General features: G+C 52.1%; 13 protein-coding genes across 13 annotated transcripts; 7 read left to right on the forward strand and 6 right to left on the reverse strand.

Moving 5' to 3' along the window:
• Window positions 1–21: 21 nt before the first annotated feature.
• On the reverse strand, window positions 22–811 carry BJY04DRAFT_216413 (germin family protein; the record flags this gene model as incomplete). The annotated part of the gene is made up of 3 exons (XM_073715744.1): window positions 22–440; window positions 493–635; window positions 684–811. The coding sequence occupies 3 exons, from the start codon at window positions 809–811 to the stop codon at window positions 22–24; spliced, it is 690 nt and encodes a 229-aa protein (XP_073573403.1).
• Window positions 812–1,111: 300 nt separating this feature from the next.
• BJY04DRAFT_184940 (uncharacterized protein) lies at window positions 1,112–2,141 on the reverse strand. Its single transcript, XM_073710696.1, has one exon. It carries the CDS (start codon window positions 1,840–1,842, stop codon window positions 1,240–1,242), a length of 603 nt encoding a protein of 200 aa, XP_073573404.1. The 5' UTR covers window positions 1,843–2,141; the 3' UTR covers window positions 1,112–1,239.
• On the forward strand, window positions 1,981–2,948 carry BJY04DRAFT_27310 (uncharacterized protein). Its single transcript, XM_073720047.1, has 3 exons — window positions 1,981–2,317; window positions 2,366–2,593; window positions 2,644–2,948. Exons 1-3 carry the CDS (start codon window positions 2,119–2,121, stop codon window positions 2,688–2,690), a joined length of 474 nt encoding a protein of 157 aa, XP_073573405.1. The 5' UTR covers window positions 1,981–2,118; the 3' UTR covers window positions 2,691–2,948.
• Window positions 2,949–3,205: 257 nt separating this feature from the next.
• BJY04DRAFT_226609 (Nitroreductase-like protein) lies at window positions 3,206–4,335 on the forward strand (the record flags this gene model as incomplete). Its single annotated transcript, XM_073718450.1, has 3 exons — window positions 3,206–3,676; window positions 3,727–3,774; window positions 3,809–4,335. 3 exons carry the CDS (start codon window positions 3,206–3,208, stop codon window positions 3,902–3,904), a joined length of 615 nt encoding a protein of 204 aa, XP_073573406.1. The 3' UTR covers window positions 3,905–4,335.
• BJY04DRAFT_226615 (SDR family NAD(P)-dependent oxidoreductase) lies at window positions 4,095–5,432 on the forward strand (the record flags this gene model as incomplete). Its single annotated transcript, XM_073718451.1, has 2 exons — window positions 4,095–4,107; window positions 4,138–5,432. The coding sequence occupies 2 exons, from the start codon at window positions 4,095–4,097 to the stop codon at window positions 4,908–4,910; spliced, it is 786 nt and encodes a 261-aa protein (XP_073573407.1). The 3' UTR covers window positions 4,911–5,432.
• On the reverse strand, window positions 5,098–6,192 carry BJY04DRAFT_206474 (cytochrome P450; the record flags this gene model as incomplete). The annotated part of the gene is made up of 3 exons (XM_073713715.1): window positions 5,098–5,145; window positions 5,206–5,576; window positions 5,652–6,192. The coding sequence occupies 3 exons, from the start codon at window positions 6,190–6,192 to the stop codon at window positions 5,098–5,100; spliced, it is 960 nt and encodes a 319-aa protein (XP_073573408.1).
• Window positions 6,193–6,300: 108 nt separating this feature from the next.
• On the reverse strand, window positions 6,301–7,028 carry BJY04DRAFT_216418 (uncharacterized protein; the record flags this gene model as incomplete). The annotated part of the gene is made up of 5 exons (XM_073715745.1): window positions 6,301–6,368; window positions 6,425–6,509; window positions 6,568–6,653; window positions 6,711–6,747; window positions 6,813–7,028. The coding sequence occupies 5 exons, from the start codon at window positions 7,026–7,028 to the stop codon at window positions 6,301–6,303; spliced, it is 492 nt and encodes a 163-aa protein (XP_073573409.1).
• A 204-nt stretch (window positions 7,029–7,232) lies between these two features.
• BJY04DRAFT_216419 (uncharacterized protein) lies at window positions 7,233–7,952 on the forward strand (the record flags this gene model as incomplete). The annotated part of the gene is made up of 1 exon (XM_073715746.1): window positions 7,233–7,952. One exon carries the CDS (start codon window positions 7,233–7,235, stop codon window positions 7,950–7,952), a length of 720 nt encoding a protein of 239 aa, XP_073573410.1.
• On the forward strand, window positions 7,876–8,930 carry BJY04DRAFT_184951 (uncharacterized protein). Its single transcript, XM_073710697.1, has one exon. The coding sequence runs from the start codon at window positions 8,059–8,061 to the stop codon at window positions 8,809–8,811; it is 753 nt and encodes a 250-aa protein (XP_073573411.1). The 5' UTR covers window positions 7,876–8,058; the 3' UTR covers window positions 8,812–8,930.
• Window positions 8,931–8,945: 15 nt separating this feature from the next.
• Window positions 8,946–9,899, forward strand: BJY04DRAFT_184952 (uncharacterized protein). Its single transcript, XM_073710698.1, has one exon. It carries the CDS (start codon window positions 8,998–9,000, stop codon window positions 9,646–9,648), a length of 651 nt encoding a protein of 216 aa, XP_073573412.1. The 5' UTR covers window positions 8,946–8,997; the 3' UTR covers window positions 9,649–9,899.
• Window positions 9,900–10,732: 833 nt separating this feature from the next.
• Window positions 10,733–12,278, reverse strand: BJY04DRAFT_27391 (aromatic ring-hydroxylating oxygenase subunit alpha). The gene is made up of 2 exons (XM_073720048.1): window positions 11,233–12,278; window positions 10,733–11,172 (listed from the first exon to the last, which is right to left on the reverse strand). The coding sequence occupies exons 1-2, from the start codon at window positions 12,063–12,065 to the stop codon at window positions 10,755–10,757; spliced, it is 1,251 nt and encodes a 416-aa protein (XP_073573413.1). The 5' UTR covers window positions 12,066–12,278; the 3' UTR covers window positions 10,733–10,754.
• Window positions 12,279–12,809: 531 nt separating this feature from the next.
• On the forward strand, window positions 12,810–15,617 carry BJY04DRAFT_226617 (Zn(II)2Cys6 transcription factor; the record flags this gene model as incomplete). The annotated part of the gene is made up of 7 exons (XM_073718452.1): window positions 12,810–13,106; window positions 13,161–13,396; window positions 13,451–14,004; window positions 14,069–14,342; window positions 14,404–14,594; window positions 14,666–14,846; window positions 14,935–15,617. The coding sequence occupies exons 1-7, from the start codon at window positions 12,964–12,966 to the stop codon at window positions 15,615–15,617; spliced, it is 2,262 nt and encodes a 753-aa protein (XP_073573414.1). The 5' UTR covers window positions 12,810–12,963.
• Window positions 15,618–15,905: 288 nt separating this feature from the next.
• Window positions 15,906–17,569, reverse strand: BJY04DRAFT_216424 (putative amino acid transporter; the record flags this gene model as incomplete). The annotated part of the gene is made up of 5 exons (XM_073715747.1): window positions 15,906–16,328; window positions 16,391–16,776; window positions 16,841–17,032; window positions 17,089–17,350; window positions 17,438–17,569. The coding sequence occupies 5 exons, from the start codon at window positions 17,567–17,569 to the stop codon at window positions 15,906–15,908; spliced, it is 1,395 nt and encodes a 464-aa protein (XP_073573415.1).
• Window positions 17,570–18,056: the final 487 nt, after the last annotated feature.

The following is an 18,056-nucleotide window of genomic DNA, read 5'->3' on the forward strand; positions in this document are numbered from 1 at the left end:
ACAACGAGTCACACGAGAGGCTCAACGCTTCTCCTTTCCACACTTGCTCAGGCACTCCTCGACCTTGATGGCCAAAGTCGTCGGAATAGCATCCCTGACCTTCTCAATGTCCTCGCCAGCAATCGTCTGACCAAATGTAGCAGAGATCACGTCGTCGGTGAAGGAAAAGACCTGTCTCGCGACCATGGAAACGGAGAATTCATCCGAGGTGAACGCAGCGGTGAAGTTGGCCGGCTCGCAGTCGGGGTTGATCTGGGTGTGGAACGATCCAGCGGGGAAAATGGTCAACTGGCCGGGATTGAGCTCGGTCTTGATCACCCGCTGGTTGCCCTCGGTGTCGAAGACCGACTCGGGGATCATCTCGGACAACACGTGTCCGGAAACGAGGTTGAAGAGCTCAGTGGCGCGAGGGTGTAGGTGGACGAAGCTCATGCTGCATGCTGTTCGGGGTTAGTGAGCTATGCAGTAGGCAGTTTCAGAGAACCAACGTACCTGGCAGCTGTCCAACATTGAAAGAGATGCCCGTCCCAACAAGAGGGGGAAAGTTGGCAGTGGTGGCGATGGGGTTGTCGGTGTTGTAGAAATCAAAGACAAAGTCCTTGTCGTCGGGGAGGAGTGCATAACGTTCAGTGGCTCTAGATACAGAATTAGCGGTTGATAAGTGCGCCTGACGAGAGCCTTACGTGTCTGCGAGTCTCAGTTGGGCTGTCAAGCTGAGGTCAGAGTTGTCGCGCTGGGTAATGTGCTGGGGGGCTGCTGTTGCCTGAAGGGCGAGGGCGAGAATAGCGGCAGCGAGGGTTTGAAGGAGCATGATGGGTGAAGATAGTTGGATGGTTTGTTGCAGACAGATCTCGAACAGCTCTTTATACCTCGAACAGGCGTATACTGCGTATCTTAGTCTCGTATCCAGTGGATAATACGCAGGTTGCTCCTATACGCATACGCTGCCGCGCCCTGCATCCGCCGAGCGTAATGGGCGTCCAGGGGCAGTATCCACGCCAAATATTTCATGTCTATGGTGTGAGATTATGAGGGCTAGCTGATGACTATGTTCAGGTCACTGATATTGGCTGGATTGTTGGGTGGGCGGGCATGTAAGAAGCGCCACCGAGAAATAAAGTGCGGCTGACACCGGTGGCTACACCCATCGTACAGCATGAATAGAGTATCGCAAGGTATAAAACAGAATAGATAAAGAAACGCTCGTGTCGACCCAGCCGAGTCCTGCTCAGCAGCTGCTCACTTCTTCTCATCTGACTTCGGGGGACTATGAAAAGCCGCGCCGAACAGCGAGAAGATATTGTTGACGCGCAACCACATGCAGTAAAACAAGGTCATTCCCGTAACCAAAAGCTCATCGCGCGCCTCCTCGGTAATCACTCGGTCGTCCATGAACTCAATGTACCCGATTTTCTTGATTCCCCATATCTTGGCCGTGTACTTGGCGACCGGCCGCTGGTGCTCGTCCACACACACAAAGTCCCAGTCGGTGAAACCGCTGTCACTTGTCCAGGTCAGCGTGGTTGGATTACCGGTTTCTGGATCGGTAAAGACGTGTGAAAGGTGAGTATAGAGTGTTTTGAAGCGCTTCTGGGCGACAAGGGTCCCGTTGCGGCCATTGACTTCGTAGTCGGCATTGATGCGGACGAGGTGGAGGGTCCCTGTGCCAATCGTGTGGTCATCCAATGGCCGTTTGAATGTGAGGTGCGGTGATTTGATGGCGTTCCAGTGCACGATGTATAGAGGGTCGGAGTCGGGGTTGTCGGCGTCGGTGATTAGGCCTTTGAATCGTTTCCAGGAGAAGTCAACCTGGAGCTTGCGGGGTTGGTGAAGGGTCGCCATGGTATGTAGGGAGAATGCTGCTGAGGGAATATCAATGATTCAGTTGGGTTTATATCCATATATGTATATATATCCCAAGGGTAGGATTCAGCCCAACCGCAGGGCTATCCAAATCAGGCTAGATGTGCCGCCCTAGACGACTCCGCCACAGTCTTGTTTGGAGACTACGGAGTATCAGAAACAACCTGCTTTCAGCCCCTGGAGCTTCTCACAGTGACTCAGATAAGGCATACGTCATAAGCAGCCGGCGCCTTCAGACTAAGGCCCCATGTGGAAATGATAGACAAGCCCACTTTCCCACACAAATCTCTCTGTCAGAGCACCTTTCCCACCCTTAAATCATCTCTTTCACATTCACTGCAATGGGGAATCATGAAGAGAAGTCCCAGGAGGAACATGGTATGCTTCATCTTGTGGGCTAGATGGAACATTGCTAAACAGAATACTTTCGATTTTACAGGCCAGGGTTATTTGAGTCAGTTGACAGACGCTCCTATTGCTGCACTTGACTAACCTCTTCAAGGCTATGAACGCCAGGAACCACTCAAGGTGAACAAGCAATGCCAGATCTGTGGTCAGGGTGGTCACCTTACCCGCGACTGCGAGCAACCCCTTAAGGTGAACAAGTCATGCCATGCCTGTGGTGAGAGCGGTCACCTTACTCGCGAGTGCTCCCAGGGTGGCAGTGGTGGTCTCAGCGGTTCTGGTGGCCGTCAGACGACCCGTTCCCAAGGCATGACATGCTATAACTGTAAGTGATTCGCTTTCATGGATACAAGTACCTACTAATCTCATCTTTAGGTGGTGAGGCTGGTCACATTTCCCGGGACTGTCCTACTGAGACCTAAGCCTGGCCATGTGCTGTCCGTCTGCTTTCTACGCTTTCTACAGGATCAGATAATATTCATCTTCCATGCATGGAATAACTTTCTCTTTTCTCCTTGGAAATATATACTTAGATGAGTATCTAACAGGTTAGCATCCTTTACTTTAAAATGCTCCCTGAGTGTCATTTCCACAGGTCTTCGGAGAACGCATATAAAATATCAAGTAGGAGACCCTATACCGCAGGGCAGGTAGAATTAGGGTATAATTCCTTTCACCTAATTACTCCTATAGGCCACCCTCCAACAAACAGTCTGCTCTAAGCGTACAGAGGCTCTCCGTCGGCAGAGACAGATAGTTACCCCATCTCGCATATATGAACTGTTGGGCGTTGTCGGCCGACCATTACCGGTTCCTGGCTCCCGAGGACACTGTCGCATCTCAACCTCGCCGGGCAACACCCTCCCGCCAGAGATATAAAAGATGGAATAGGAGTCAATGGCAGAGTGGTTGATCAGGGCAACCTTTCGAACCGAAGATGACAGTTCTGCAGTCTACACTCCAGAACCCGGCGACGGCCACGCTCCTGAAGCTCGTCCAGGCACGCCGCATCTACTACAGCCTCTCCGCAGCAAGCCCCGTCCCCGACGCAGCTATCGAAGAGATCATGCAGAATGCTGTTCTCCACGTACCTAGCTCCTTCAACTCGCAGACCACGCGCGTCGTACTACTCCTCAAGGATGAACACCAGCGGTTATGGGACGCAACGATTGAGATCATGGAGGGGCTTGTCGCGGTGGGGACGGTGCCGAGGGAATCCTTTGAAGGCCATACGAGGCCGAAGCTGGAGAGGTTCCGGAATAGCTATGGAACGGTCTTGTTCTTCGTGGACTATGAAGCTCTCGCGCCGATCAAGGATAAGTACAAGCTCTACGCACACATGTTCGATCCGTTTGCGTTGGAGTCGAATGCGATGGCGCAGTTCCTAGGTATGTCACCACCGACCCTCGTTCTATGAATCCTGTGGCTGATGGTACATGGACTGCTCTGGAATCGGAGGGATTTGGCGCCAACCTGCAACCCTACAATCCATTGATAGACACCAAGGTTCAGGAATATTAAGATTCCGCCTTTTTGGAAGCTCAGTGCGCAGTTGGTCTTTGGTACGCCGACTGGCGAGCCTGAAGACAAGACTTTCGAGCCACTGGAGAGCCGTTACAAGGTGTTTGGAAGGTAGCAAATTCGGGGGCGATTGTTCGCATAGTGGCAGATATGAACATACACTTCGATAATCCGCCGTATTCTCTGTCGTGGCCTGCAGACAATGTCCCTCGGCGCGTCGGCCGACAGCCCCGAGGACGCTCGCCTGCGATGGTGTATGTATCTAGACCAAGTCCAACCAGATTTGCACCACAGTAACAACCACAATGAATACCCAAAGTATGGCCGGCAAAACCGCCCTCATCTGAGGATCGTCGCGCGGAATTGGCGCGGAGATCGCACGAGAGCTGTCACGCCGAGGCGCGCGCATTGTCCTCAACTACCCATATCCCAGCCTGGCAGAGGAATGTAACGCCGTCGGCTTGACTCTGCAAACCGAGTGGATCGCGATCTGCGCCGACCTGTCCACGGAGCACGGGCCTGCCGAGCTGGTCCAGCAAGCCGTCGCCCGTTTCACGCATATCGATATCCTCGTCAACAATGCAGGCTGGGTGCCCCTCGCGCCCCTGGCCGAGTCAACCACGGAAATATGGTCGGGAGCAATGGACCTGAATGCCCGCGGCGCTTTTCTCTTGACCAAAGCTGTCCTCCCGCACCTCCCGCCTCATGTTCCTCCCGATCTCCCGACATCCCCCTCGCCCTCTGGAGCTCCCGATGGCTCTCGAATCATTATAGTTGGATCTTCAGCGTCGAGACAGGCTCGGGAGGGCCAGAGCGTCTACGCGGCTACAAAGGGGGCACTGGAATCCATGATGCGTGTGTGGGCGCGAGAGCTCCCACCACGTCATGGATGCACCGTGAACATGGTCGCGCCGGGCCCAGTGCTGACAGAGGCGTTTCGAGACAATCTGGGGAGCCACTTTGACCAGGTTCTGGAGGTTGCGGCAAAGGAGACCCCCGTGCAAGGTGGGTTCGCGAGCACGGCCGATGTGGCCTGGGCTGTGGCTTTCTTTGCCGAAGAGCGGTCGCGCTTTCTTAATGGAGTGTGGCTGCCTCTGTCCGGAGGAAGGTGGATGCACTGATTCTTTCTTTCTTTCTATACTGGTGGTGAAATGCGCTGGTTTTCTAGATAGACGGACTAGTGGATAGATCTATAGTGCAGCGACTCCGAATGCCTCTTGGACTATGGAAATAACAAGAAAGTACAACAGAACCCACTCAAAAGAAAACGAAATTTATGGACGGGGTTGATATGAACCTGGGTACCATCTACAATCTCTGCTTGAGAGCTACCTCCCAGTTCGGATCCGGTGCCAGCTGTTGGAAGAGTATCAGTCAGGTCGTCTCGCCCGGGAGTATCACGGAGATAGAACCTACAATTCCCTCAGTTATAATATTCTCCGGCCGGGCAACGCCAGACGAAGGGGCTCGAATGTCGTAGCGCATCACAAACTCCACCATGATCATCTTCATCACCACATCCGCCATGAATCGCCCAGGGCACGCGTGGCGGCCATACCCCCAAGCAAGGTCCTTTTTGCCCACTGTAACCAACTGGTGCCGTGTGGCGTCGTCCTCGCTACGGAGTCGCTGTTTATAGTACCGGAAACCGTCGAATTGCTCGGGCGAGTCAAAGTATGCGGGATCCATGTTGATGGCCCCTGTTGGGAGGAGCAGAGTGATGCCTTTCGGAAGATGCAGCCCGTTTGATAGCTTTAGAGGATCTCTCGTCTTCCGCTGCAGGCTTACTGTTGTCGCGGGCAACGATTAGTCGGGTGGCAATAGAACGTGGACAGAAGGAGAGGTCCAGAACAGATACGTACTCAGATCAGGAGAGTTCAGACGTTGTGTCTCCTTGAGAAAACTATCCAATTTCAGCAACTGGCCGAGCGAGTCCTTATTCCATTCACCGTTGGTAGACCGAAGCGCAGCCTCGATTTCCTCGCGCAGCTCGGGCACGTATTCGGGATATGCAGAAAGGTCGACGACGCACTGCATCACCGTTGCCGACTGAGCTTGGATGGCCGCAACACAGAGATTCATCTGCGTGACGGCGTGTTCTTCATCGTTGTGGACCGAGTCGGCGAACTTGCCTGACGAGAACAGGTCAAGCAAAGACGGCGGGTTGCACGTTGTCGCTGCGCCGGCCGTTGTCCGCTTCTTCCTGAGGGCTTCGGAGACGATTTGCCGGCCTTGGTTGAACTGGGTACGCATCTGCCGTCGCCCGTGGACAAAGGGATATACCAGTGACCGGAGGGAGCTGGGCCAGCGCTTGAGGGCGCCGACGTAGTGCTCTGCGCTCTTGATGTATACGGAGGCAATATCAAGCCACTCGCTTCTGGCTGCCTCGTCTCCAAGGAACATCCTGGCACACAATCGCGATACGAGCCTATTGATGGGTATATATGGTTTGATGATGGTGGACACTGCACGGTGAGCCAAGGGACAATAGTGAAAAGGAGAAAAGCGGTATTAACCTTCGCAAGCGCCAAAGGGGAAGAAGTCACAGATGAGTCGGTGAATGACCGGTATGTAGGCGGCTATCACATAGTAAGTAGGTACTTCAGTCTTCATACTTCCTGAGACTGGAGCATACGCAGGGACGGATTGAACTCCTTGTTTAGGACTTGAATTTGCTGCTCCGTGAGATTACCGAGCTTGGTATATTTCTTGAGAGTGAACTGGTCATCATATCAATCAATCTTTATTCCTACTGGCCCGCAGGGGCGCATAATCTACCTGTTTTTCCAGAAAGCTGGCAAAGGTGAGGGAGCGTTGGCCCCGGAGGTCATCGAGCAGCTGCAGGGGAAGGACAACGCTGGTTCCTGCAAAAGGGCCCCTCAGTCAGACTCGCCTGGATTGTTTGTCTCCATAGAGTGCACCTTCGGTGGTTGAAATGCCAAATACCTGGTTTTTGAACTAGGTGAAAAGAACACAGTAAGCCTCCAGCCCGCCTTGTTGAGGGCTATTGGGATAGCACCTACCTTGGTGTATCCATGGATCAAGAGCTCTCGCGTGTCAGACATGTACCGCTCAATTCGCTCCTTCTCATCCGGGACCTCATCTTTCAGAGCGATGGGGATGCCGCTCGGGGGTGGGGGCTTGGATAGCAATTGGGACAGATTGTATACGACGGCAAGGGTGAGCAAGCCCGCCAGTGCCGTCCAGGCTGGTTGCAACCCGAGAAGAGTAGAGTCCATTGCTGGGCAAGGAAATGAAGGATATGAAAATGCAATGGAATGGAGGCGAAGGAGTTTTGTCCAGTCCTTTTCTTGTTGACACCTTCTCCATCGCTCGGCTTTCCTCGGCCCTTGCCCCGAGCACAGAAGAATATACAGTAACTACCTAACTACTGCTAAGGTAGGTAGGTATTGCTCCACATACCTGGCCTGACCCACGCCACAATGTCCACAGCTCAAGACTCCAACTTCGACCTCGCCATCGTAGGTGGCGGTATCGCCGGCCTCTGCCTAGCGCTTGCGATCAAAACACATACCAACATCCCCGTCACCCTGTACGAAGCGGCCCCCGCATTTGGCGAGATTGGCGCGGGCGTCGCCTTTGGTCCCAACGCCGTGCGTGCCCTCTCCTTCATATCTCCCGCCTTCCGCGAAGGGTTCAGTAAGATTGCGACGGGCAATCTCGACCCGGCCAAGCAGTCCACCTGGTTCGACTTCCGCGTCGGCGTTGATGGCCCGGATGAGGATGCTAGGGCCCGAGGCGTCAAGGCCGGGATGTATTTGGGCTCTGTTACCGAACCGGAGCCGCACAGTGGGCTCGTCAATCGCGCACGGCTGCTTGATGTTCTCGTCGACTTGTTGCCGGCTGGATTTGGCGAGTTCAGCAAGGTTCTATCTGGGCTGGAGGATCGTGGGGACGGCGTGGTTCTCCGATTCGAGGACGGGACGCACGCAACGCACAGTGCCGTGGTCGGCTGTGATGGAATCAAGAGTCGCATCCGACCCGTGCTGTTGCCGGCTACAGCCGTCGGTGGCCACCCGGCGTCCCGGGCGACCTTCACGGGCAAATACTGCTACCGAGGGATGATTCCAATGGATGTCGCGGTGAGCAAGCTCGGTGCGGAGCTGGCACGCCCGAGTCGCCCAGGCCTATCTCGAGTATAGACTTTTCCGAGCAAGTATTGACCAGTTTCAGGAATGCCTGGATAAAGACAGCAATAATCCCACTCTCACTCTCACTGAAGGATAGCTGTTTAGCGTCCATCGAGACATGTCCCGGACCTGTACCGAAGGCGGCCGACACAAACAAGCATTGGAGCACTTAGCCCTGGCTGAGTCACTTGAAGGCGAGAAATTACCGAACGGGTTCAACAGTCAAGCAACCGCCCTACTGAATACAGCCCAGATGGAGAATTTTGCGAGATTATCCGATAGAGCTCTTGCAACGGCAAACAAAGCCTGGGAAACATTTGTCCGCGCGGAAGACGACAGGGATAGTGAAATACTCATTTCGTTCTTTGGCACCTTTCTCGAGCTCAACCAACCGGATAAACTGCGAGCAGTGCTGGACTATGCCTATCTTCACTTGAATGACAGCGTAGAAGAACATAAGCGCCTGTATCAACCTGGGATCTATGGCTTTTTTGAGTCACGAGACGGCGTACAGCACGACCAGGACTTCTTACAGTTTCTCGGCTTTTCCCTTGCAGGTGACAGGGAGGTAATGTACCGAATGTTTCACCATGCCCTGAAATCCAGTGATGGACCTTACCGGGATTTCATGATACCGATATTGAAGGCCTTTAAGCTCTTGTTCATGGAAAATAGGATAATTTTGGAGATCAGACGCCTTGTAGCAGACATACTCTTCGAAAAGGGCCGTACGAGGGAGGCGATAACAGCATGGCGTCAAATTATAACTGATCGCGCCCAGCACGACTTTCCAGGAGCATCAAGTATAACATGGGTTATAGCTCGTCTGGCAGTTCTCCATATGGTCCAGCAAGATGATGCAAAAACATGAAAACTGAATAATGCGCCATTGGCTGTGGAAGAAGAAGATGAAGACGGAGATATTTGTTTGGTCATCTCAAAGTGCCTGCGAGATGATGACGACACGGAAAACGCGCATATGGCTCTCGGGGGCCGTGTCAAGATGGGACTTGCCCTGCTATCACAGAACATTCTCTCCACCGATTGCGGGACCCTCATGGCGCTGTTCAGGACATTTCTAATTGCGAAAAGTTGTGATAAGGACCTAAACGGGGTCCTGTACCTGCTGAAAGTTATAATCGGTCCCTGGAACAAATCAGAAAGATGGAGTGACAGTGAACATGAACATGAAAATGAACATGCAACAACCCCCCTCACACCTTCAAGCGAAGATAGCAACCAAGTAGGCGAAAGAGAATATAATCTCGATCGCAACTTCGACTTCCCAGACCTCACCGAGTGTGCAAATTGCAAGGTCTGGATCCGCACGATCAACCACTGGCATTTCTGTCGCTCGTGCCCATTTTCAGCATTCTGCCGTTTCTGTTATCGGGAGGTTGAATCTAGACCTGATACATTCCTGCAATACCCGCCGGGCTGTAGCTCCCAGCACCGCTTCTATCACACTTGCTGCGCGCTTCGACGGTCAGAATACGTGCCGAGTGGGATGGTGCCGTTGAGCTTAGCCAGGCCCGATGATATTGGCAGTGACGATGTTGAGATTGTGTCAGTTGAGAAGTGGAAAGAGAGGCTTGCAGAGAAGTGGGATACGAATAGAGATGTTATGTTTGAAGGTGGTCTTAATGCTTGGTGTTTGTGTGTTTTGAAAGGCGAGACGAGGGAACGGTGGGCTGCTGCGTTCAGATGAACCATACCTATGATATATGTGATTCTATTTTTTTTTTTATACAAATGTGTATATACCGTGACCATCCCATCGGTTATTCCGTCGCATACATCGAACAATGGGCAGCTCCTTCCTTCTTCTACAACCGAGGAAAGCAAGCTTAGGAGAGAAGCTACAATTATGGTGCACGTGGGATGGTCAAAGATATACCGACTTTACTTCAATGAAATAGGCTAGGGCTGCAAACTCTATCTGCCACTCGAAAGGGCGTCGGACAATGTCCTCAAGCAGACGCAAATACTAGCAAAAAGCAACAGGATAATCGAACTCTTACACCGGCTCTTTGTACCAGGTGCCCTGTTCTATACGTAGGACTTGATAGGTAGCGGCATCATCGAGCGCTTGTAAAGTGGAACCCTCCCATGCCCAGTTGCACTTGGTCCGTCGAAGCCAGACCAAGAGGGACATCTGTCTCTGGCATGCCTTAATGCTATCTCATCTTCTACGCTACCACTGATATCTTCCCGCGTGCCTCCTCGAGGCCACCTGCAGCCACCATAGCACCCACAGGATCGCGCTAGGGCCAACAAGGGTCACAAGTCCAGGCTGGATGATAACGGAGCCAAGGGCAAGCGGCCTATTGGTTGTATCATCACGAGCAGGACTGGCTGCCACTGCAATTCCTTGGTGGCTCCCTAATAAGATCCAGCGAATTCCTTGCTCCGTCCGTCTTGCCTGCATTGATGTATCTATTTCTGGACCTATACGGAGAGTTAGGTTTAGACTGTCTTCTGCCGTGAATGAAATGTCTCGATGACCGAACCAACATCTGGTACTTTGTACTACCCTTAGGCTCATGGTAGGCAAGCCGTTCGAATTGAAGGTGCTTACCTACAGTTACGAAGACATCCCTAGATACCTCCATAGGTTGCCCTGACTTGCCAGGCTTTGTGTTAGCCACTTATAGACGGGCCCTGACGCAAAGCAGATTCTTCTATTTACCCCGGAATATCCATGTGATCGGCAATCTTGTCATTTAATCAATAAATACACACATCAAAGGCTATCTATCTACTGTACTATGCCCGCTAATAACTCATCAAACCTACATCCTTTAACATCCCACTCTACCAAACCAACCCCTTATTCCTCCTATCACAAGCTAACGCCGCACAAATCTCCTCATCCTTATCACTCTTCTCAACATCCTTCGTCGTAAGGCGATGCTTAGCAGGCCAAATCTCCTTGCCCGCAGCCTTCTCCCGTTCAAAGTGCTCAGTGATGACATCACGCACCGTAGACTGGAAAAACAGCGGGGCCTTCTCGAATTTAGGATGTAGTTGGCCTGATGTGAAGACTCCGCGCTCGAGGTTGCGCTGTGTATTCACGCAGAGGACTTTGTCTTCGCCCATTACGCGCGCGTACATGTCGCTTATGAGCTTGAAGTCTGATTCGGACGAGTTGCGGTTTCTGTAGATCTCGTAGGACATTTTGCTGCTGTCGGGGGCTGTGGGGAGGAATTTTTGGACCATTATGAAGTGTGGTCTACATCTTCATATTAGCATTGGAAGATTAGCAAGAGTTGGAAGTGGGAGTGGGACTCACGAGATAACCATCGCCGACATGGGGAAGTAATATGTACTAGCAGTGTATAGACCCTTCTGCATCTGCTCTTCGTTCGGGTCGCAGTGGTGCTGGATATGGCCGTCCTTGAGATCGCTGTCGAACGAGTCGATGTTCAGGAAGTTGGGGATGTCAGAGTGTGTAGTCGGGCAGTGGTAGCACTCGTTGAAGTTATCAGACAGGATCTTCCAGTTATACTGCCCGTCCAGTTCATACGTGTGGTCGAGGTCGTAGTCATTGAAGTTGAAACCGAGAGTCTTGTACCGCTCTTGTGTATCCACGTTGGCAAAGTGTTCTTCCCACGATACTTCAGGAGTCTCCTTTGCGTCGAGATTAATCCAGACGAAGCCATTGACGTCGACCTTTGTATGGATGGGCAAAAGGCCGTTACTCTCCTTCTCGAACTCAAGCCCCTGGTAGCCTGTTGCCTTGGCGAGTTTGCCGTTCAGACCGTACGACCAGCCGTGGTATCTGCACGCGAGGATCTTCGCGTTGCCGCAGCCCTCTTTCTCGACGACGGGGTACGCGCGGTGCCGGCAGATGTTGTGGAAGGCGTTGACGTTGCCTTGTCTGTCGCGGATGATGAGGATGTCGAAGCCTGCGAGCTCCGTGCGGATCCAGTCGCCTGCTTCTTTGACGCGCGAGCTGTGCGTCATGAAGAGCCAGCGGCGTGAGAAGATGGCGCGGCGCTCGAGCTCGTACATTTCGGGGGAAGTGTACCATGATGCTGGCAGGGCGCGAATAGGCTCCTGCTTGAGTTCAGGCTTGGGGGCATTGCTGCCGAAGCCAAAGTAGTGGAGGACTGCAGAGGACATTGTATTTGGTACGTGATCAATTAGTCTGGAGAGGAAGTTTGGTTTCCAAGATAAGAGGACTCAGAGGAAGCCATGGGGACTTCTTTATATCTCTTGCTACTACTACTCATACTTATCTCAACTCACCGGCTCGGAAGGCAACAATCTCGGGTTCAACACCCTCAAACATCAAGAAAGTGTTATGATACCGGTTTACGAACCGGTACCCTTGAATTGTGACACAGAGGCTTCACAGAATAGAGTTGTTTGGGCACGTTGACAATCCTTCGGTTGGCCCGAGTATGGTTCGCTGGTCGCGTGTCCAGCAGCCACATGCCCTATCTCGGCTTCTATTCCCGACTGTCGCCACGTAGACTGACATCTCTGTGATGTTATCTGGAAGATTTGGCCTCCGAGCACTCTAGACTGTCTGAAACAGTGTAGTCAGCAGGAACAGCATGCACGATGCATGGAAGGTCCATCCTAAGCAAGCAAGCCGTGATAAGCATGGAGTCGATCCCTCGGGTCAACCGAAGAGTGAAGATCCACAACTTACAACAGTCCCTCTTTGACCCGACAGATGCCGAGAATAAGACAGATTTAATTGGTCACTGCATACACTTACTCCAACAATTCTCCATATCTGCACTGTTATCGCTGCAACACCGGCCACTCTCGGCTTCTGCACCCGACGCACTTCCCACAGATCGGTTCGGCTCGGTGCGACTTCATATATCAAATGACCCTGTTTACCACGTCCGTCGCTGGAGAACATACCTGAATCTGGGCCCCAGACTATCATGCAGCCAGTTCCCCGATCTGAGCCTCGGAAGCCCCGAAGGGCTGCGATTGCGTAAGAACTATGCTATTGTTTTGTTTTGTTCTAAGCGGGGTTATCGATCTGTTTCACTGACAATGCATGCAACGTCGGTCCATTAGGTGTGCCGCCTGCCGCCATAGCAAGATCAAGTGTTCTGGCGATGAGCCCTGTTTGAATTGTCGGAGACGATCGTTGGATTGTCAGTTTACGGAGGGGAATAGTAAGATTTTGGTTGATGAGCAGTCTGTTCTTTCTCTTTCCGGGGTGGCATAGCTCGTGGGACTGAATCTACGTAGATATCTTCATGATTTACAGAGACAAGCGTACAACTGGCAACGAGCGACAGGCGTAAAGCGTCCCCGCGACGACTGCTTCCGGTTCGACGATGATATCGTCGCTGGGAAACACCCCCCGACGCCACGAAGAATACCGGGCACGCCTGCAAATGAGTTGTCATGCAGTATCTGGACGAGCCCTTTTACATTACCAACGACAGTCTTGAAGGATACGCATCAGGAGCAGCGAAAATGGAGTAAGCCATTCACATCAAATCCTCACTCCTACATCTGTACCTAACGCTCCCCAGTCTGGCTCGCCCCCTCCTCGCCATGGTCCCTAACGCGGCGCCTCATCGTAATGATGACAGACAAATTCGACCAGTCCTCCGTGCACGACCTCCCACCTCCCTATCTCGACGGCGACATCTATCCCCTCTCCTGGAACAGCATCACCCTCCTCGGCAAAAGCCCAATCGACACAAGCAACCTCCCCTCCCTAGACTACGCGCTCTACTTATTCAACATAGTCCGCTTTAGACTAGGCCAAGGCTACCGCTTCTTCGAAACAGACCTGTTCATAACGCGCATGAATAGATTCTACGCTACTCGGCCCGATGAATCTGCTACTGAACCGAGGTTCTGGTTAGTGCAGTTCCTTATGGTCCTTGCGTTGGGGAATGCGTTTCTTGCTCGGCCAAGGAATCAGAGGGATCCGCCGGGCTCGAAGTACTTTAATCGGGCGATGGCTGCTATGCCGCCGTTTACGAGTACGGGGAAGGATAGTCTTTTGGCTATTGAGGCGTTGGCGCTGGTTAGTTTGTATCTTTATGCGATTGATCATCGGGAGGCGGCGCATGTTCATGTAAGTTTCCAAGAATATGTTATCGGGCTGATGGTGGGTGCTAATGCCAATGTGACATGGATAGATCGGGCAGGCAATTCGAATTGCTCAGCTAGAAGGTCTACACACGCAACTCCCCGAAGAAGTCCTGGGTGCTGCAACTGTCGCCAGATGCCGGAATCTCTGGTGGTCACTATACATACTCGACCGGCACATCTCACCCTCACTCGGCCTCCCTTTAACAACAAGAGACAGCGACATCACAACCCTAATCAACCCACCCGACGCAAGCCATCAACAAGACCGAGCATTCAGTCTGCAAGTTCGAATAACACGAATGCTCTCGTTTATAATAAGCAGTAAGCCCTGCCCTTTCTTCCCCAAGTTCAGACACGGTCCTAAAGCCAATCAAACAAAAAGCCATCTACGAAACCGAAAAAACCCAACTAGGCACATTCCTCGAAATCACCCGTAGCATCCTCGAAACAATGGCCAAATACGCCGAGGAAATCGAGCGGATGCTGAATCCTTCTTCGTCAGGACATGGACATGGGAGGGCGGAGACCAGTATTCCTGAGGAGAGCAGGCATACGATTTTGTTGTATCATCAGGTACGCCCACCTACTACACAACCTCCCTATGATCTGATCCTAACTGCCACTGATGTTGGCGTTGGCTGTAGTGCGTGATCGTCGCAACAAGACCACTACTATTATCGGTATTGAAAGAACGACTCGAAAAACTAGGCCGCGCAGAAGAAGACTGGCAGAAGTTCCTAGCACTACCGAAATCCCTCATCGCGACGGGAATAAAGTCAGCCGAGAAGACACTCCAGATTCTCGGGGATGAGAATGGGCTGCTTGGTAGGACGCCACCTGAGCCCTGCACCACCACCAACAATAACAACAACAACTCTGGATGGTATAGCTAATTTGTTTTTTGGAATACCAGAGACGTTCCTCCCTTTCGACCTCCAACTAACATACGCCTCGGCCCTGCATCTAACAATGGCACATGCGCTCTTCCCCTCCCCCGACAATACCACTAGGGCGATATACAGCCAAAAAGCACACTCAATCCTGAGCGAACTCATCCTGTGTGGAAACAGAGTCGCAGAAGCCCGCCAGCGCGAATTAACACGCATAGAGGGCCTCTTCCAACAATTCAGTCGGCAGGTTGAGCAGCGCGGGCTACGGCATTTGACGCTCTCGGAGACAGCGAACCCGATATATACGGTGCCAAATAACCCTAATTACAACGGCAACATCAACAATAACAGCAATATTAGCAATATAGCGCCGTTACCACAGGGTCTAGATGGTGGGTCACCTGCAGTTGCCGGTTCTCAGATGCAGTCTGATGCAGATAATGGTCATGGTCATGGTCTTCTCCCTGAACCACCGGCGTCATCAACCACGTCATCTGGCCCCGAAAACATAAACCAGTCTATATCCGCCGACTCGCCTCCTGCCGGGAACGTAGTGGGCTTCGATAGTTTCGGGATTTCGTCGTACGAGTTTCTTTCGATTGTGGATCAGATTACGAATCCGGCGTTGGCTTATGGGGAGTTGGATATCCGGCCGGAGTGGTTGGCTGGGGGTGGTGAGGATGGGGAGGGGGGGGAGTATACGTGACGGGAGGGGTTGAGGGGACGGATTTTGAGTGGTGTTTTGGAGTTGGTGTCGGTTATGTGGATATATGATTATGATTATGATATACCATTGTCTTATGAGATCTATATGAATATGTAGATTGAATTGGGTTAGCGATGCATGGTTATGGTGGGGAATATATAACGCATCTACCATTTCATGTAAAGGAATCTACCTAACTACTCTAATCTCACACGGTTGTACTGTCCATGCCATGCCATACAAATATCACTACAGATACCAGGCCCTGCACATAGGTGTCAGCGCTCGCTACGTCGAATTTGAATTATCAGCACACGAAAAAGCCGCCTGTCCACCCTCCGCCGCATAACTGTCGATAATCCCAGTAATACAGCCATACGTCCCAGCGACCGTCAAAAAGCATCCCAAGAGCACAACGAATCCCGCCCATACTACCTTTAGCCTCCAGAATCGCTCCCTTAGCCCCTTGTCTTTCTTCCAGTTGTCGTAAAGCCACATGCATCCCATGGGCTGGAAGCACATGAGTGTTCCTAGTAGGGCGCCGATGAGCGAGACGAGCGAGTCGAAGATTGGTATCGTGCTGGCGATAATGAAAGCTATTACTGCTATACTGAGCGTGCAGGAGATCCATGTAATCCAGTGCGTTGGCGTGTTTGCTGTGAGATGTGGTGTGCCGCGGAGGAGATTGACGAAGATGAATTTCGCGGGGACCTATGGTACGCTCAGTCAACATTTGCCAGTAAATTCAGTTCCTGAATAATTGTAGAACTTACGTGCGAGCAAATAGTCGTGGTAACAACCAGTCCAGGGAGCGCGATCCCGTAGCAAATCTGCTTGATCAATTGTCCTGCCGAACCCAGAGCTGGAGCGGCGACATACGAGCCACAGTAGTAATATACCACGCAGCCAATGGCAATATAAACGGCAGTGACGGAGCCCTGACAGATGAGGACAGCACGGGTATATTGTCTCGGGTCGCGCATTTCAGACACGATGGCGAAGAAGCCTGGTGTACCAGAGAATGCAAAGACCAGGTTCGAAACAGCGGTAATGCCATCTGTGAAGGAGGGGTGTGCGATGATCTGGTAGTCTGGAATCCAGGGCTCTGGTGCCGTTGCGGGCTTGTCTTGCAGACCGACGGCAATGCAGACGATGATCACTGTTTGATTGGGGTGTTAGCTGGGTGAGAGACGGCAAGTGGTATGTTAGTGGGGGCAATGTACCAGCAGTAAGAATGCAGGGAAGCCCAATCCAAGCAAACCAGGTAATCTTCCCCAGTGTCCGTACACTACTGCAAGCAAACCCAACAATAGCAGCAACAGTTGTAAACACAGCTGTGCAGGTGTCATGAGTAGAAACCGCGTTGAGCCCAATCGAGATGCCGAGAATGCCGGACCCGACGACAAATATCCAGTCTGGACGCGTATTAGCAAGGGTAAATCTCAAACAAGGCAGGTTTTAAAACACATACACAGGCAAAAGACCACAGCCAGAACTCCCCTTCCAATACCACCAAACAATAAACCCCCAACATCATCAATACTGTACACCTCTGGGTGATTCAATTTGAAGGTACCGATAACATAATTCGACCACGTAATAATAGCTGCGATGCCGGTAAGAACAAGCACACCAGGTACAATCCCTAATGTGTCAAAGGCTGTCGGGATAGCAAGAACACCAAGCCCAATCTGGGTCTTCATCATGAGGATTACAGTTCCCACAAGGCCGACCTAGATATGCATGGGCAACAGGTCAGCACGGCGGAGCCCACGAGGAAGGTGCCCCTCTGGGAACCCAACAGCAGAGGCAAGGCGTACATTACGGTAATTTGGCCCATCCTCAGTAATTTCACCGAAGACGACATCGTGGTTAGTAATCTGCTGAGAGCATTTAGAGTCGGTCTCGACTTTATCCTTCTGTTGGTGCTGCGGGTGTTGCTCGACGTCCATGGTGGTAGGTGAGTAAGGAAGAAATGATTGCTGAGGAAAGTACCGGGCTGTCCATGTGGTGGAGAGACAGATGGGTAGGGACACAGGGCTACGTACGTGGTAAGTTGGTAGCTTCGCGACTTCCCCAGAGTTTTTATGTCCACTGCAAAACTTCCTGCCCAATCATCTACGCCTCGAATATCCTTTATCAGCGACGTCAATGCCGGTTCGCAGCGGCTGAGCGATGCGGGGGCAATTGGTAGGCTAGCTACTAAAACCACATTAGGAAGGGATTTTGTTTGAGAGTCTCGGATGGGGACCCGTAGTGACTTTGGTAGAGAGGTAAACAAGGAATGCGATTCGATGTGTAGACTCCATAGGAGCTCCACCCCCATATCTCGTACTTATCTCCAGAGGGAAGGCCGGCAGTATTCCCGCCGCGTGTGGACGATTTCTTCGGCTCCAGAGTGGGACTGATATGGATACGTTTTCCCAGTGTGGCGATGAG

Source organism: Aspergillus karnatakaensis (assembly GCF_047715665.1).
Source record: "Aspergillus karnatakaensis strain CBS 102800 unplaced genomic scaffold BJY04scaffold_14, whole genome shotgun sequence".
Lineage (NCBI taxonomy): Eukaryota > Fungi > Ascomycota > Eurotiomycetes > Eurotiales > Aspergillaceae > Aspergillus > Aspergillus karnatakaensis.